At 42.5% G+C, this 18,678-nt stretch overlaps 1 protein-coding gene across 12 annotated transcripts in view; it reads left to right on the plus strand.

Annotated features, from left to right (window-relative positions):
• Window positions 1–18,678, plus strand: part of GFRA1 (GDNF family receptor alpha 1) — a 267,696-nt gene that overhangs the window by 156,110 nt on the left and 92,908 nt on the right. For 8 of the 12 annotated variants that reach the window (XM_084846124.1, XM_084846129.1, XM_084846121.1 and 5 more), the window contains exon 5: window positions 1,459–1,798. In XM_084846124.1, the coding sequence (XP_084702250.1) occupies window positions 1,459–1,798 (340 nt within the window). The remainder of the gene's footprint in view (window positions 1–1,458; window positions 1,799–18,678) is intronic. The other 4 variants (XM_084846133.1, XM_084846132.1, XM_084846130.1 and 1 more) reach the window with 1 other exon arrangement.

The raw sequence follows: 18,678 nt of genomic DNA on the forward strand, positions 1-18,678 counted from the left end.
CCTTGAGACCTTCCCACTCAGCACATAGGGACATTGGGAGTGGGGCTACCATGCATGGCCCTGCTCCTCCCTCCACAGGTTCAGGCAAAAATACCCGATTAGGCCTATTTAAAAAAAAACTAACCCTTATAAAACTTTAATAAATATATATTACAAAGAAAAAAGAAGGCAAGGCAAAACCTGGCTCTGGGTTATTCCAGCTAGATATGAGAGACAGGCAAGATGGGCAGCAACAGAGAGCTTGACTTTACTTCTTCTCTCCAACTTTGCCTTCGGAGTGGCCTGGCTGTCACTGTTGCTGAGGAAAAGTGGCAAGGTGATCAGAAACCAAGACCAAGTCGAGGCCCCACCTCACCTTGCCTCACCTCCCTCCCTTGTTCTTAACTGAAGTCCACACTGGTGGGCCCTGAGCCCCTAACGCTCTTAGAATGTAGCCGGCTATAGCTCTGTTTTCACATGTGACAATTCAGAACCCATTCTGTGGTTTCTTGGTAACTGCTTATTGAAGGCAGCCTATTTTACGGCATTCTGCATAACATTTGCCTTCCAGAAACAAATAGGCATGTAATTACTCTGTAATCGCATAGTAATTAGTGTCTACTATGCCTATATTGCATAATTATATGCCCTGTAAATTACATGGAAATTATACTTGGATTTAGTATGCATTTCTGCACACTGTGTTGTAGACAAAATAAACTTGGGGCTTAATATATAATTATAACCGCAGTGATGTTGAAGTTGTGTACAAGGTTACAGCTATCTTTTGCCAATTATAGCTTTTTGCTATGGTTTGGAGATTGTAGTCCTCAAAGTCCCATAGTGGCACCACAAACAACTGAAGCAAATGAAATGGCGTATTGGTGTAAGGTTATACTCGGGGGGAGGGGGACTGCAGCAAGCCTTGAGCTCACATGCAATTTGTTCTACATATAGAACCCCTAAGACCCAGCCCTGTCCCCCAGAGGAACCCAAGGAGGCTGTGTGGGTCAGATGCAGAACCTCCCTGGGCCAGAGACTCCACCTCCCTGCCCTAATGTGAACCAGGGCATAGATGAATAGCCTATCAAAATGAGTCTGTACTACTCTTTTTGGAGGGGTGTTGGATGGAGCATACAAAGGAGTACACTCATGTAGGGATTTATTTGTGTAGTTTGCTTTGAAGCACATTGCATACCAGCACATGAGCCCAAGGCTTTGTTCTGCATGCAGCTGCATATATAACCTACACCCTATGCCAGTCTGTGAAGTAGCCTCTAGTAGCTTGAGGATTCCCAGCTATGAACTTGCCCATTCATCTCAAAGACTACCTCCCGTCTTTTATTTTATGCTGTCATGGTCAGTTTCTGATGCCAAGGGTTTCTTGAGTTGACAAATGTCTATCTCCTTGATATCTTAGTAATATGAATGTTGAAATAACGGGAATAATCCTGCTTCTTGTTTTCCTTTTGTATACAGCAGACCCTGCCATTTCAAAGGGGAACAACTGTTTGGATGCAGCGAAAGCCTGTAACCTAAACGACACCTGCAAGAAATTGCGATCGGCTTACATAACCCCCTGTACCAGCAGTGTTTCGAATGAAGTCTGCAATAAGCGGAAGTGTCACAAGGCCCTACGGCAGTTTTTTGACAAAGTTCCCCCAAAGCACAGTTACGGGATGCTCTTCTGCTCCTGCCGAGACGTTGCATGTACAGAGAGGAGACGGCAGACCATTGTTCCTGTGTGTTCATATGAGGACAGGGAGAAACCGAACTGCCTGAATTTACAAGATACTTGCAAGACAAATTACATCTGCAGGTAAGATAGCACATGGCAGTGGGGTGATTAATGAGGGAGTACAGGCAACCTTGGGAGCTGCCTGAAATTGCCAAGGCTGAGAAGTAGCATTTTCGCCAGGGAACAAGGCAGTTGGGAAAGGGAGCCTGACATCTTTAGCATAAAAATAAAACCATCTAGTTAAACCTGCATGTCATTCGAATATCTATTTTGCTGGGAAAACCTAGGAAATACATATGTATAGAAGGTAAACAAGAACTTTTTCCCAGGCAGAATTCTGCTTGTAATTTTTTCTCAGCAGATAATTGTGAATGAACACTTTTTAAAACTATCTTTGACAAGATGAAAGAATAATTTGTCCTGTAGTAGATGGTACAATTGTACATAGTTTTCTTAACAATTTGCACATGCTCGTGAATGAATACCTTAGTTGAGATCCCATCTTGATCCCAACCCTGATACTAAGGGCAGGGAGGGAGAGTATTTAGCAAGCTGAAAGAGATTAATTACAAGGAGGTTGTAGAAGTGACTCGGTAGGCATCAGTCAGGTATAGTTTAACAATCTAGGAAATCTTGCTGTTGCAACAGATTGGTGTCGATAGACCCCTGGAGAACCTTCAGGCTCTATCATTCAAAGCCAGTATGGTGTAGTGGCTAGAGTGTTAGACTGGGAGTCGGGAGATCCGGGTTCTAGTCCCCACTTGGCCATGGAAGCTCACTGGCTGGCTTTGGGCCAGTCACAGGATCTCAGCCCAACATACCTCACAGGATTGTTGTGAGGATAAAATGGAGAGGGGGAGGATTATGTATGCCACCTTGGGTTCCTTATGGAGGAAGAAGGTGGGATATAAATGTAATTAATTAATTAATTTCACATTTCTCTTGCTTCCAGCATTCTCTTATTGCAGTCCCTGAGCTCTCCACCCTTATCTTAAAAGTATGCATACTCAAGGGGCAATGGGGCCTCTATCAGAGCCTACCCGACTGGATCTGGCTCACTTACGTATGGCTAACTCTGGCAACCCTCTGTAACACAAAGAACAACTGTAAACCCACGAGGCCCACTGATCTGTGTTCAGTAATATTTTGTCTCTAATGGAGGCCTACTTACATTTTTTGTTTATTATTATTACATTTCTATCCTACCTTTTTTCCTCCAAGGAACTCAAGGCAGCTTACATGATTCTCCTCTTCATTTTATCCTCACAACAATCCTGTGAAGTAGGTTAGGCTGCGAGTCAGTGACTGACCCAGTCACCCAGTGAGCTTCATAGCCAAATGGTGACTAGAACTTGGATCTCCCGAGTCCCAGTCCAACAGTCTAACCACTACACCACACTGGCTCTCATTACATTACTTTATAAAAACATATTTTCAAAATGTATTGGATAAGGGGCTTGTATCCATCTACCCTGGTCCCTGTTTCCCTCTGCCTGTTCAAGGCCCTGGCTTCCCTACACAAATTGAATGCAGTGCATAATGCAGGAGGAGTTCAACTTGTAGAGCAGGGGCAGGGAACTGTGTGGCTGTCCAGATGTTGGACTGCAACTCCCATCAGCCCCAGCCATCATTGCCGTTGGTTAGGAGCAATGGGAGTTGTATTTTAACAACATCTAGAAGACCACAGGTTGCCCACCTTTGATGGAGAGGAATTAAGGATGCTTGAGGAATTTAGTCTTTGTAAATTCCAATATGAACTCACCTGATCTGCACATCCTGGACTGATGTGTGGATCAGAATGATGTTATCCTTTGGGTTTTGTACCTCTCTGAATTTGGCAGTGCAGTCACAGGTTAAAAAAGTATCAAAATGCATTTAAAATGTGTATTTTGAAATAAAATACATTCAAAAATACTATTTAAATGCCAATTTTCATGTGGATTTTTAAAAAATGGCATGTTAATGCAGGCAGACTGGATTTCTGAATCAACACGTGCTAAAGCAACTTGGGCCAGAAATAAGTCCACCCCTAAGAAGGACAATAGGCCCTCCAACCCCAATTACACTGGGTAAGGATTGTATGTTATCATTCACCGTATGTGCCATGAACAGGATATACACATATGCATACACATTCTGTCAGATCTAGGCAATGTTCTGAATCTGGGGCAGAACATGTGCAGGCAAGAGAAGAGGCAGATGCATGCAGAGACTGCCCCGCACATTGAAGATAGATATTGAGCATGAACTCATGCTTTGTAAATTTAGAAGATAGGTGGGTCATGGAGATTATAGTTTTGTTTTGTTTTTTAAAGCCCAGATGAAGGCTGATGTTGCCCTTCCCTTTTTATAGGAAATTTTGAATATTAGCGGCACCAGTGCACCTTCTCATCATCCAGTGGCAGCTGATGACTCCAGTTCCGGAGGAGTGGTGATTCCATTCAGGGTTTTAGTTACAACCAGCCAAAACTCTAAAGTTGCTATCCAAGGTGCTGAACCCATATTGGGAATAAAGTTAAGCACCTTGGATAGCACCTTTAGAGTTTTGGCTGGTGGTAACTAAAACCCAGAATGGAAGCAGTGCCTCTCCAGAGCCAGTTGCCACTGCCATCATCCATGTATATGCCAGTGACGCAATCAGCCAGTGGTCCAACCACAGCTGGACCTTGGTCCAGCCCCTCCCCCAAATAACCATCCAGACAACAGCAGGTGATAAGGGCTTCAGAGCAGTGGAAGCAAACTCATTGTATTCCTGTAGTCATGATGGTGATATGATTTAACGAATTTAAAATGCAAAACTGCACATGCTTAGAGTATTTTTTAATAGGTTTGGCAGTGTTGTTGTTCTAACATATCAGGAATGTAGAAGCAGTTTTAAAGCATGGAATGGTGGTTAGAGGGCAGAAGAGAAAGGTTAGTTGTGTGCTTCACATGGCCATCTAAAGGACTTCCGCATAAGACCATTCAGTCTAGGATCTACGATTACTTAGCTGCACTACTGGATCAATATATTGTAGGCACTAAGGCTCAAGTGTCCATGAAATGTATTTTTGTATAGTATAGGCTATTTTATGCTTGAAGTGCAACTTTTGTGAATGGTCTTCTGCGACACCCCCGTACATAACTTCTTCCAGAATGCATTCAGTCCTTAGTCACCAGCTGCAGCCGGTAATTTAGTCACTACGTGGCATTCCCTTGCCACATAAATCACTTGAAAAGTCTGCATTTCCCTATGTATAGTTCTACTGATTCACACAATGCTGGAATAAAAGACAACTTCAACTTTTATGCTTCCAGTTCCTATTTACTTCTCTCTCTGCACATTATTTCAAAACAGTAATATTTTTGCTAGAATATCTGCTAGAGTTCCGATGCCTTCTGTGCTTGTGGAAGATAGGAAATGAAGTAGTTAATGAAGATGGTCTTCAGTGTTTGAATCTGCAGCATGAAGTATTTCCTTTAAGTGCCACCATTACTTCTTGTGCTGTCTTCATTCATTTCAGTATCCAACTTTCCTAATGCTATTTCATTTTCTCACTTTTCACTCATCTTCCCTGACTTTACGCCTTTCGTTCTCCATCATTGCACAACCCAGTTTCTTGGTCAGAAAATGTTATTACTATTTTTGAAAGCAACAGGAGTATGAAAATGGATTTCTTCACAGGTTACAGAATGCAGTTCTCTTTCCATTCAAACTTCTGCTCACCAGGTGATACCTCTGGCAGCCAGGCTGTTTGGGACAATTATCTGAGAGCTGGTTTACATTTGCATGTTCAGCACTTGATTGCTGTGGTGTTAAGTGTCAACTTGCATGTGTAAATGACCCATCTCAGGCCAAATACCACAGCTGGGATTTTAACGTTGTCTCTTAAAATTACAAACATAATATTTTTCAATGAGACAATTTCAGAAGAGGGTAGGTAGGCTTGGCTTATGGTGGCTTAGGGATTTCCAAACTGAGGGAGGTTGTTTTCCATTTCCAGTGTTCCCCATTCCTACTGCTAACCCGGACACCCTCCCTGTCCTCTTAAAAGCTTGGAGCCTGTAGTAAGCTACATAGCACTGGCTCCTGTGCCATTGCTCCAAAAATACTTTTCCCCACCTTTCTCTCATGTCTTCTATAACAAGCTAATTCAGCCTTCTCCAACCTTGGAATTATGGGAGTTGCAGTCCAACCCTGGACTGCTGGACACACCAGGTTGAGGACTGCTGAGCTAGATAATATTTGTATCTCACAGCATGCAGGAGAAAAGTATGTTTGGAGCACCTTAACTGCAACTTAACTTTTATTTCTTAACTGCAACTTAACTTTTATTTCTGCAAACACTACAGGGAAAGTTTCCATGTGAACAGCTGGTAATCCTAGTTGCATAGCACACTTGTATTGTAGCAAGAGAAAAGGGCAACAACACTGAAGGCTATTTCTGTACTAGATTCAGGCGTGAGCTTAAACTTAGCTTCAAGTGGAGAAAAACACCACTAGTGCTCTTTCAGTGGTCTTGGGACCCTATAGCTAATCATGTGCGATCCACCCCACTGGTGGCTAGAAAATGAAATCGGGGTGTGCAGTTCAGCAAGCATACACCCTGCATGGATGCTCTTCAGTTCATAGACGCTTGCACTGAAGTATATTTAGGGCGCATCTTATGGGGATAGTGGGCTACCTCCACTCAGAGGCGGACAACTATCCAATGCAGGGTGGGCGGAATGCGGTGGGGATCATCTCCTCCATGATCCGGCTGCCCTACATTTACGTCTAGACAGCCAATTTCAGCTGTCTAGCCAGGGTTCATTGGAGCGGGAGGGGGGAGGCTGGATGGCACATAGGAAGCATCATAACAGCGCTTCTGTGGTCCCCTCCCCACCCCCAGGAACATTCCCTTTTTGGCTGCTCCATGCTGCTCTTACAAACAAGGAGCCAGGGATGAACCACGCCTCCTATGAGACAGCAGGGAAGGGGCTCCGAGCTCAGTTCCCAAAAACTGAAAAATCCTATGGCTGTCTAGACATTGTCTAACAGCCATAGGATTGCACCCTTAGTGGATTTACTCCAAAGAAAACACCACGCCTGAGGGTGGAAGTAGATGCTATGCTCAACCTGGAGTGAATATGGAAACAAAGCACTATCTCCTTCTCCTTGTATCTTTTAGTCACACTTGCCTATTTGGAAATAGATATGTATTCTATCTGAGTGTCTGTTGTTGTGGTTTTCAATATGAGCTGTATGAGAATTTTGTTTTTGCTTGCAAAACATGCAAGCATGCCTACTTACAAGCCCCAAATGTGAGCATGTGTCTGCCAAAAACGTTCGCAAATTGTCAAACATGTGCTTGCATTTGTCTTGTTCCCAGTTCTAAGTTTGATTTGCACAGATTTCTTAATTTGCACAAATTTCTGCAGTAGACCAAATCAGCCCCGCTTTAGTATGGAGGAAATTTGTGCAGATTTGGAAATCTGTGCACATTTCAGGAGATTTGAGCAAATTTCCCATTCGCGCAAAGCAAGCAGCGATCGTGGATGGGAATTGATCATGAGATGAGCAGTGAGACGATATTCGGAGAATCCTAGCAATTTCAAACATCGCTCATTCACCCATCCCTATCAATAACTTCCAAAAATCCTGAAGGCATATGAACTTCTTAACTCTCCATTTCAGCGTACTGTTAACGAATCCCTAAGAATTTGGAATCGGGGCAGAGAAATGTATGATGTAATGATCTCTTGACACCAGTAAGTTTGCCTAAATGTTACAGGGAGGGAGAGAAGAAGATGGCATTAGGCTGGTGTTTTTGGAACATCAGTGCCATCCTCACCAATAAGGATGTATGTTGATGAAAGAAACGATTGACCTTCCAAACCTTTTTTCTTATCCTTTGCAAAAATGCCATTACATCAGGCCTGCGATATGGACTAGACTGGAGTGGGCTTCTTTACTTTACTCACTGGGAGCTACCACCACTCCCACCAGTAAGCCTAAGTCTGGATAAGGGAGAAATAAATCCCAGACCTGTGGTTTTATCTACCTGGGGAACAGTCTTAGTAAATTCTCACCTGCCTACAAGCAGCCAGAGTCCAATCTATGATTCCCTTTACCTCTCCTTCTAAGCAAGTAGCATGAACCAAATGGCTTGGCCACATAGGTGATACAGACCTGTGGGCTAGATAAAAGTCAACTCCAAAGCCATTGTGGTGTAGTGGTTAGAGTGTTGCATTGGGACTTGAGAGATCTGGGTTCTAGTCCCCACTCAGCCATGGAGCTCACTGGGTGACTTTGGGCCAGTCTCTCAGCCTCACCTGGGTTGTTGTGAGGATAAAATAGAGAGGAGGAGGATCATGTAAGTTGCCTTGGGTTCTTTGGAGGAATACATGTAAATATATACAAATACAAATTATTTTAAAAGTTTAAAATAGGAGAGTGAGAGAAATAGGTAGTAAAGGAAAACAAATAAAATAGTTCTAAATAATCCAGTATTAGACAGACTTGCACTTACTTGCTCAAAGTAAGGGTCCAACAGACATTTCAGGCTAGACAAATACAGTAGATGAACCCAACCGTACAGGTAAGCAGTACTCTCAGGTAGGTAAAGAAAGACAGTTGGATGGAGAACCCACCAATCAGATTGACCATGGTGGACTTCTTCCACTCAGTCATGTGAGCAGGAGAGCCTTGATTTATCTTCAGCTTATGGAAGTAAAACTAGGTGATAGCAAAGATGGCGATTTCTCATCTCTCCATGGTAGACTAAACTTTTGTATTTGGATGGGAGTCTAAAATGTAACAGATGGGGTGGGGAGGGGTCGCTCATGGCATGGAGTTCTTAGTCATTTGGACTAGGCAGAGAGATTCCTAAAATGGCAGGCACTGCATTCTTACCCTACCTTGACATCCCCTTTTCAGAGTATCCTCATAGCTTATTTATTTATTATTTATTTGAAGAACATAAAACAAGAAGAGCCATGCTCGATCAGACCAAGGGTCCATCTAGTAGTCCAGCATTCTGTTCACACAGCAGCCAACCAGCAGTCGACCAGGAAACCACAAGCAGGACATGAGTGCAACAGCCCGCTCATGTTCCCCAACAACAGGTGTACATAGGCATACTGCCTCTGGTACTGGAGGCAGCACATAGCCATCAAGCCTACGAGCCGTTGATAGACTTCTCCAGGAATTTGTCTAACCCCCTTTTAAAGCCATCCAAGTTGGTGGCCATCACTACATGTTGTGGTAGCGAATTCCATAGTTTAACTATGTGGTGTGTGAAGAAGTCCTTCCTTTTATCTGTCCTGAATCTCCCACCAGTCAGCTTCATGGGATGACCATGGGTTCTAGTATTATGAGAGAGGGAGAAAAAAATCTCCCTATCCACATTCTCCACACCATGCATAATTTTATAGACCTCTATCATGTCTTCCCTTACTCTCCTTTTTTCCAAGGTAAACAATCCCAGCTGTTGTAACCTTCCGTCATAGGTAAGATGCTCCAGCCCCTTGATCATTTCAGTTGTCCTCTGCACTTTTTCCAGCTCAACAATATCCTTTTTTAGGTATGGTGACCAGAACTGTACACAGTATTCTCAAGTGTGGTCACACCATACGCTGTTTGTTAAAGGGCAGTATGATACTGGCAGTTTTGTTCTCAATTCCTTTTCTAATTATGCCTAACATGGAGTTCGCCTTTTTTACAGTGGCCACACACTGGGTTGACATTTTCATCAAGCTGTCCACCACAACCCCAAGATCGCTTTCTTGGTCAGTCACCACTAGCTCAAATCCCATCAAGTTATAGCTGAAGTTGGTATTTTTTGCCCCAATGTGCAAAAAGGATTGTTACCCTGCTCTTCAGCCAAAGGAGGTTCCCGAGTGGCTCATCAAGATCAATAATAAGAGAGTTCGTGCCCCCTGTGGCTTATAATTTAAAAGACACCACACAAAAGGAAAAGGGATTGGGGGAACTTCCTAGTTGCCAAGTTCTTTTAAGACCAGCTATGGGAAACAGTTCAAGGAGAGGGTGATCCAAAATTTGCTGGTCTTTCAGCTGAGCTGATGGAGTGGCCCAGCTTCCCTTCCCTGCTTCCTCCCTCTGCTACAGTCTGACGTAACAGCTGCTGCCCGTGACAGTTGGTGGAAGGAGCCTGATGGAGCTGGCTTCTCGGCAGAGCTGATGGTGGCAGTGCTTCTCCTCCCTTCCTCTGCTACAGCCCTGAGGTAATAGCTATATCAGGCTTTATCAAATGGCTTTGTTGTGTTTTTTCCTCTTTTGCAAGGAGGCTGAAAAAGACACTTCCAGTGTCCCAGTGCTGTGATCTAAAAACGCTAAGTCTGTTCAGTAGTTGCAGGGGCTAAATGAAAATAATTATATGCAGTGGCCTCTAGACGCTTCTTTTGGACACTGAGAGTTTTGTTTAATTTTGTTTCCAAATTGGATGAAATAAATCAACCGAATGACACTCAAAAAACTTGTTTGGTAACTACTGTGATCTCCAGTCTTTTGGAAAGCTCATTATCTAGTCATGTAGCACAGAGATTAAAACAATAAATAGAACAGTTTACTCTCGGGATATATAAATGCCCATTTCCAAGGTCCTGGAGTTCTTTCTCTGGCTCTCTGTGTGCTTCCAATGTCCATTAAGAGAAAATGGTCCTGTAAATGCTGACATGCAAACTGTGTACTAGCTGATCTTCTTTAGACCTCTGCTGACACCTTTTCCTTGCACAGGATTGGGTATAGGGTCCCAGCATCAGTGAAAACAATCTCTTGACACCACTACCAGGTTAGAATGATGTTAAAAGGGGATTTGACATTCATAGAGGATAAGGCTGTCAGTGGCTACTGGTCATGATGGTTATATATTACGTTCTGTATCAGAGGCTTTTGTATGCCAGTTGCTGGGAAACATGAGTGGGAGGGTAACATTGCACTTACGATCTGCTTGTGGGATTCCCAAAGGCATCTGATTGACTAGGGAGGCCTTTGGTCTGATCCAGCATGGCTCAGTTATAACATCGCTGTTATAAAGGAAATACTCGCAGTGGAGTACCTAGTCCGATGCCCCACAGCCCAAGAAGCCCCCGAATGACCCCCAGAGCATGACAGGTGATGGGAGAAGTGGCAAACCCGTCTGACGCCAGCACTGGGCCAGCACAGGCATTCCAAGACCCGTTGCTGCTGAGACTACTTACTGCAGCATCTTCTCTTTCTTCTTATTTTTTAAAATGCCGTATAGTCAGGCTGGCTAGCATGTATGTGGTTACAGATGCTCATTTTATTATTTTTACTTTTAAAATATATAATCCTTTTCTCCAAAAAAAAAATGGTGCTTAGTCCCAAGTAAATATGCACGGCAGCAGGCGCAAACTCCATTTTAATACTGAAGTCATGATGGTGCTATGGTTTAAGTGAGTTTAAAATATTTCTTATTTATCAGGGTTGGCAAAAAGTTGTTGTTGCGTTTGCTCCAAGGTAACAGGAAAGTAGAAGCAGTTGTGAAACAGAATGGCAGTGGGCAGGGAGAAGAGAAACGTTAGTTGTGTGCTTTACAACTGAAGTAATACACATAACCATCTAAAGAGAGTAGGACTATGAAGGCCCTTGAGAATATTAAAACAAGGAATTATTAAGGCAAAGAACACTGATAGAAAGAAAAAACATATTAAATCCTAAGACACAGCAAGAAGATTCAAGTAGATTGATAGTACCCTCACTTATGATGGCATCATTGGACACCTCAAAAATGTGTGCAAGTATTGGGTACTTTGGGGGGCTCTGATATTCCTAGAAACAGGTTGGATCCAATGTTTACACATAAATAGATACAAGCTGAAAGAAATATTGGTACATATAGTATGCTGAAGGCACCCAATTCTCCCCACCCCTCCCCTCCCCTCCCCACCCCACCCCCACACAAGTTTCCATCACAAAGTAGTGGGGCAGTTGGTAACTGCCCATGTGGTCATTGTAGTGTTTACCCAAGCTATCTGAAGGTAAAAGAGCTTTTAATCGTGTAGCCTTCTGATATTTCATAAAAAGGTTTTTTTGTTTCAGTTGTAATATGAAGGGTGTAATTTATGTTGTTCTGTGTCCCTGTAAACCAGGAGTGAACGAAACATGATGTGCAGGCCACATTTGGACCCTGCTGTCACACACTGCTGAAATTCATGGCTGCAGTGGCAAAAACATTGCTAAGGAAGCCTAAAGCTCCCAAATCTTGCTTGAGGACAAGCCTGATTTAGGCCTCCTTAGTGGTTTGCTGCTGAAAATCGAAAGCAAAGTAGTAACTCCCACCCTCCAGTGCACTGTAGAATATGGGGCACCCCACAGATACAACCTATGGGGGGGGCAAAAATGGCCCCAGGACCCACTGAAGCTGCCCACCCTGCTGTAAGCTAATTTATGTTGGGATGACCACAAGGGATATGAAAATAGGAAATTGGGAACATAAAAGCTGCATTAGAACGGGCAGTTGGTCAGTGAATGTGCAAAGCATTTTTGTGACCTGGGATAGTGATAAAGATCTGAAATGCTTCAGTGCCTAGCAAACCTAAACCTTTCCTCCATACACCACTGTCTCATCTACACAATGAGAGCCCACTAAAGTGCCTTAGGCATGAGACCTGCATGTGGAACAGGTAGCATTTCTGAAAACACTTCTTGGAAGTCCTGGATTTCAGCTCACTACCTCGCAATCTTTTTTTAATTGTTCCAGGTCCTCATGACTACATTTCCAAACCTAGTTGGTGCCAATGTGCACTGAGACCAATGGTTCCTCACCCACGGTATCTACTAACCCTCCTATGCCGTGCATGGTGTCTGCAGTGTCCGCACCAGGCAAGGAAGTTACTATGTGGTCAACACACCTGTCCCAAACCCATTTCTCTATGATCCTAATAATGAACTCCCCACTATCAAGATTTTTCCCCACCCTGGGGCATTATTCAGTGCAAGAGCATATTGATTCATCACCTGCAAGACGGGTCCCTTCTATTAGTTTCCCTCTTCCTCAATATGATGCTATCCTGCCCTGAGATCTTCATTCTCCATGAAAGCAGAAGAGCTGACAGCATGGGAGTGGGGCCCCTCTACACACACAACGTTTGCCTAGAACAGGGAAATTGTCGTACTTCCCCCTTCATTCCCCATTCCCTTTTGCTTGTCTATGGGAAGGGGCTATCTGAACTAATAATCTCTGCACAGGGCTTAGCAAATGGTTGTTGTTTCAGTGTCAAACACTGCATAGCTCCCACACCCCTGCTGTTCAGGCTTCATAACTGCTTTGTCTTCCATTCAAAAGCTGCATTATTTTCTTTAAAATGTTGTGACGTTAAGTGAAGTTTGTTTTTAAGGTCATTGGTGGAATAGACTCTACTGCCCTGGCCTCTTTGCGCTCTTGCTGAACACACACAGTTGCTTAATTTGCATGGCTCCTTCGCTGTCTCCTTGATGCCTCGTTGCTGGGATTCCCTTGTGCTCAAACCTATCTGTGGCTTCCTCGTAAAATACCCTTAAACCTAGCCTTAGGGTTTCTGGGGATGGATTATTGCACAGAATTATAAGGGCTAGTCTCATTGATTCCAGCTGGCAATCCTTGCATGATTTTCATTTGAGCTTATATCTTTATATTTGGATGAAGATGGAAGGAAATGTGCCATGCGTATGTTCCACTTCCAGCCCTTGATGTCTCAAGGATTGATTTTGGTTCAGTGAAAATGTTTTGTTACTTGATTATTTAGTTTCTTTCTATTTGTCTTACCTTCTGCACCTTCATAAATTATGGAAGTGGTTAAATAACATTATATTTGGAATGTATACCTAATTATAAAAAAAAACAAAAAACAGAAGAGGCCAGGAATTCAGTATTAATCCATTCATGCAGTGTAATAAAGATTTTGGGAGAATGGGGAATGGAATATAACAAAATGACTCAATATCTCTTAAAATAAAAATGTAATTAAAGCATATTCGCATCTTGTCCTCCACAGCTGCTGTACACATAATGGTCAAAGGGAAAAGCTTGGCTGCTGTTTAGTTAGAAGTAGCCAAAAAAAGATTTTTCCCCCCTTGGCTTCTTTCAGAATCCAGATGTGTTTTTGTACTTAAATAAATAAAACATAGTTCTTAAAATGAGTCTCTGCAGGTACCATCGTTAAGATCATTTTATGTCACATATGCCAACCCCCCTCAAAAGCAACTCCCCAAATTTAATATAATGAAACAACTTTCAGAGCACAGAATTTAAAAAGCAGTTTAAAATGCCATGTATTTTATGGAGCTGTTTCAACCACTGTATGCTAACTTACTTTCAAAGTTTTATTGGCATGGGTCTACCTCAGACACAAAGAGCAAACAGGTGCACCATGTGAGTTTGAAGATCTGCCATGAAAAACACAAAGGAGAACTACATCCAAAATGAACAGTAGACAACTTTTTCCCATGCATGTAACAAATAATAAATACTGATTTTAATTTCTGTTCTTTCATGTTTTGAAAATACATAAGCTTTCCAGCGGACAACTGTCTGCAAGTCACATAGCATCATCTATAAGGTACAGGCTATATACCCTGGCTAGCTATGAAAGAGCCAGTGTGTCCTTCATGCAAGAGCTCTATGGATGCTACGATGTGCTACCTGAACTTCCGTGCAAATGTGTTTTTCCAATGATGTCATTACTGAGAGAACTCCATATGTAAAGATGTTCCCATTTTTTATGCCAGTGCAGAAACTCTCTCATGCATCATGGCTCTCAGACTTGCAAGGGATCATCTAGAAAACTATGTGCAAAGTCCAATCCCATACTGACAAAAGGCAAAGACCATAAGCCAGTAATAGTAAAGCTATAATTTCCTTTGGTGCTCACTGTCTGGATCACGACACAGCTGCCTGCATCTGTTGCACTATGATTTGTGTATAAAATCATAACATGCACTCTTCATATGCACACAGAGACAAAGGAATATATTGAAAATTGCATATTGAGCCAGGATGGCCCAGTAAATCGAATGCTGATTTGAACCTGGGTTCAAATGTGAGCTCAAAGAAGTGATGCATCAATCTTATATTAAACTCTGTTCCTGATGATCAAAATGCGAATTATAGTGACCTACCACATAACATGCAAGGACAAGCAGTATAAAGACTTTAAAGCACTTGGAACATTATAAGGGCTATATAAATGATTAATAGTATATATCAAAGAAGAGATTATTGAAGCATGATACAGCTTATGCCAACTATAATGTTCATGTATATTTTGAAACATTTTAAAAACATACATTATTTATTCAGTACTGAGCCTATTACATTTTATGTCACAATTTATGAATAAATCTACAAATGTGTACTGCAGGTTCCTTATTGAAAATGTGAGCTTTCATGTGTGAAGCTCTTTCATTACCTATTTTTCAGATCCTCACATTTTCAAGTTATTGGAGCATTTACAGTGTGCAAAGAATGCAGGGTCAGGCCAAGAGGTTTTCCTGTAGAACATTCTCTTTCATGTAGCTGCATTTGATCTTGGTGATTTGTTATGTTCTCAGGGGGCGGGGGGTTATGTGTGGCGCATGGGGGTAGGTATTTAGTGACTGTTTCTTTTATTCAGCTAAACAAGCAGTACAATCTAGCCGTTAGACAGGGAGGAAGAAATATTTCTAGAGTATATTTTTAATAAGAATTGGTCACATGGACACTGACAAGTTTTGGGGGGATGCAGAAAGGAAGTTCTTTGAGTGGTGCCACCGAGTAGTTCATGTGGGTGCTCAGCTAGGGCATCTTCTTGCACAGCTAGGGTGTGCATGGCCAAAAAAAAGGACAAAAATGATCCTTTATATGTATAGATTAAAATCTAGAATAATTTCCATAATTTAAATAGAAATATAATATATTTCACTATAGTGAGGAAGATTGTGGCCAGGTGACCTGTGTGCTGCCAGAATCTGACTTCCCAGAGCCGAGGCTCACAGTAAAACTTTTATTGCAGTAATTTCAGTAATTAGCTATAAGCCTTTACAGTCCCAATAAAAATCCACGGTTAACAGATTACAATGTAGTTCCCTGACAAGAATCAATTCATGAGCTTCACAACAAAAGACCCAATCAGCCCTGGGTTCAGTACACAGAATAAATCCAAAATAAGTTCACAGTTCCAGTGAAACCAGGAAACTTTTCAGGTTACCAATGTGTTGCTTCCAGCAAAGTCTACTGCTGGATGCAATGGTTTAAATATGGGGGAGGGACTGCTAAAGATCACTATTGGACATTCAATCCTGGCAGGGAAACCTGGCTCTCAGGCAGTTGCTGCACCTCACCGGATGCCTCTGCACTGCCCTCCTTAGTTAACGACACACCAAAGGAGACACCCCCCAAACATGCTCTCCTGTAGAGTCCTCCTCCTGCTGCCTTGTTCCCATGGAAGATGTACCTGGTCAAGAAGCAGGGGCTTCCATCAGGCACAGGTTTCCCAGCTGTGGAAGACAGGCTAGATCAGCATCCTGCGTCTCACCCCTCTACCAGCTCTTGAGCCAGTGAGAGACGTGGTAGAACTGAATTCTCAGGGACCTGACTTCCCACAGCTGGGCCTGACTCTATGGCTTCCCCATCTGATTCAGAATCAGTGTCACAGGCTGTAACTCCCCCCAGATTGGGGCAAGGCCTCGCACGTGCCAAGTGTTGATGGGCGATTTCAAGGTCCCTGCTCTCTCTTCTTACGATTCTTTATCTTTAAACCAGATGTGGACTGGATGCCCTTCAAGCAAAGGACCATCCTCTGTAAATGCACAGCTCTTATTCTGTTCAATGGGACTTTGTAGGAGAAGTATCTTTTGAGTTGTGCGCCTCAGGTCTAATGCAGGGGAGAAGAGATCAAGCAGGCACAATTTCCGTAACCGGGGATTGTTAGTGTAATCTGTGTAAGTGCAGATGGGGTGGCCGCTTACGCCTTGCCAAAAAAGGGGAAATGCGTCACCCAAAAAGAGGACGAAAGAGGGAAGTGGTTTGCATAACATCTGCGTATGCTACTGTATAGGTATAGATAGATGCAGATTTAGAATAACTACTGTTATTTAGATAGAAACACAATACATCTCTCCATAGTGGGAAAGGCACCTACAGCACCAAACCTAATGGTATAGGATACCACTGTGTGGATGTGCATTAAGATATAAAGCAGTCCAGTTTTGCGGTTGAGGTCTAATGGAAGAATGATTAGTGTGAAGATGCATCCAATCCAAACTGACAGTCATTACGATAATACACATTTGCTTTGCACTATCAGTAAAAGGCAATCATTTATGAGCAGACCCCACAGCTTTCATGTAGAATAAGGTTTTAAAGAAGAACATTTTGCTTTCGTTAACAATGTCCAACCTTAAAAATGAACCAAATCTCCAGGCGTTTCTTATTTTTAAGTATAATGAAACAAGCAGTCATTATACTTACCAGCACTGTGTCTAAAAATGAAAGAAGTAATGCCTTCAGATTTAAATAGGAAACGTTTCACACTTCCTCAGAGTGCGTGCAGTTGCTTAAATTTGCTAATATTCTGCTGGAAGAAGGTCATGAAGATGGAAAGCCTGGCAAGATGGGGTGATGGAGGCTTTTAAAAAAGGGAGGGACATGGCAAGCCAGAAGGCCAAAAATGTGATCACCAGTAGTTGTACATCGCTCTTTCCGTTTCATCGTTCCTCACGCAGCTCAGCTTCAAGCTTTAGGGATCGGACAATAGATGTTTTGTGAAGCAATTCAGAAAATTTCACAGTGGCATTTTGCTCAGTAACGTAGAAGTTTCTTAAAACCAAAATTGTCCAAAGTGAATAAATGCAGCTCAAGAAAAATCGCTGTCCTGTTCACATTAATATTTGGCCATGTTAACTTAGATTCTGATTTTTATCACATAACTTTTAGCTTTGCTATTTTGAACTCAGTTATGCCATCATAGTCCTAGTTAAATGTTGCTGAAACCATTGTGTGGACAATGACAGTTTTGAGCCTTGCTTTGGGCAATTGGCTTCTGAAATACTTTGCAGCAGAAACATCTGTACAAAATTATTGTTTATTGGAGTTATTGGCTCACTGCAACTTACCTTTTCTGAGAAACAGGGCAATCTAGAGAGCAGCATCCTTCACACCAGTGGTCAGTATCTAGGGTTTATCTTGAGATCAACAGTTTAGCTAATTTCAAACTCTAATTTGTTTACATGATCAAGCGATTAAACCAAGGCCACAGAAGCAAGCTGAAAGCAAGATAAAGAGACCTCAGTTAATTAGATTCTTCTCTTTCATTGTGGAGTAAGTGAGCATATGAACAGTACTTTGATAATTATCTTTGTGATGCAGAGCTGAGTAAAGTTATGAATTTACTTCAAGTACACAGTGACCCGGAATATTTTTTGAGATAGTAACCTGAGAGCAGCCCACGATATTGAGCAAGTGTGTCTGACTTTATCTTGTTGGGCTTCCCGAACCCATGTAAAGAAGGATGAAATTTACTGGATTACTATTTACTGTATGGTTTCCTGTTTTAAAACATCTAGCATGGAAGATGTACTTTCCATGCTAAAGGTCCCAGGTTCAGTCCCTGGCAGTCAACCACTGCTAGTCATCCTTATCTAGATAGACCTATGGTATAAGGAAGCTTCCTGTCTGGTTCTCTAACTGCAGAGAGAGCCTGTCATCTGTAGGCTCCAGTTATGTGGTAAGCCAAACATTACAGAATAACGTGGTAAAAATGTTCAGCTCATTGAAGTCTACAGAACTTTCAGAACTGCCTTATACTAGATCAGACTCTTTGTCCATTCAGCCCTGTATTGTCTGCTCAGACTAGCAGATTCTCTCCAAGGTGTCAGGCAGAAAAGGTTCCTTCACATCTTCTGCGACATGTTCCTTTTTTGCTACTGGAGATTCCATGGATTGAACCTGGGACCTTTTGCATGCAAAGTATGCACTCATCCAGTGGAGGCTGGTGGCTGTGAT

This window comes from Heloderma suspectum, chromosome 3 (assembly GCF_057233095.1).
Source record: "Heloderma suspectum isolate Gila_16-S chromosome 3, 16-S_ref, whole genome shotgun sequence".
NCBI classification, from domain to species: domain Eukaryota; kingdom Metazoa; phylum Chordata; class Lepidosauria; order Squamata; family Helodermatidae; genus Heloderma; species Heloderma suspectum.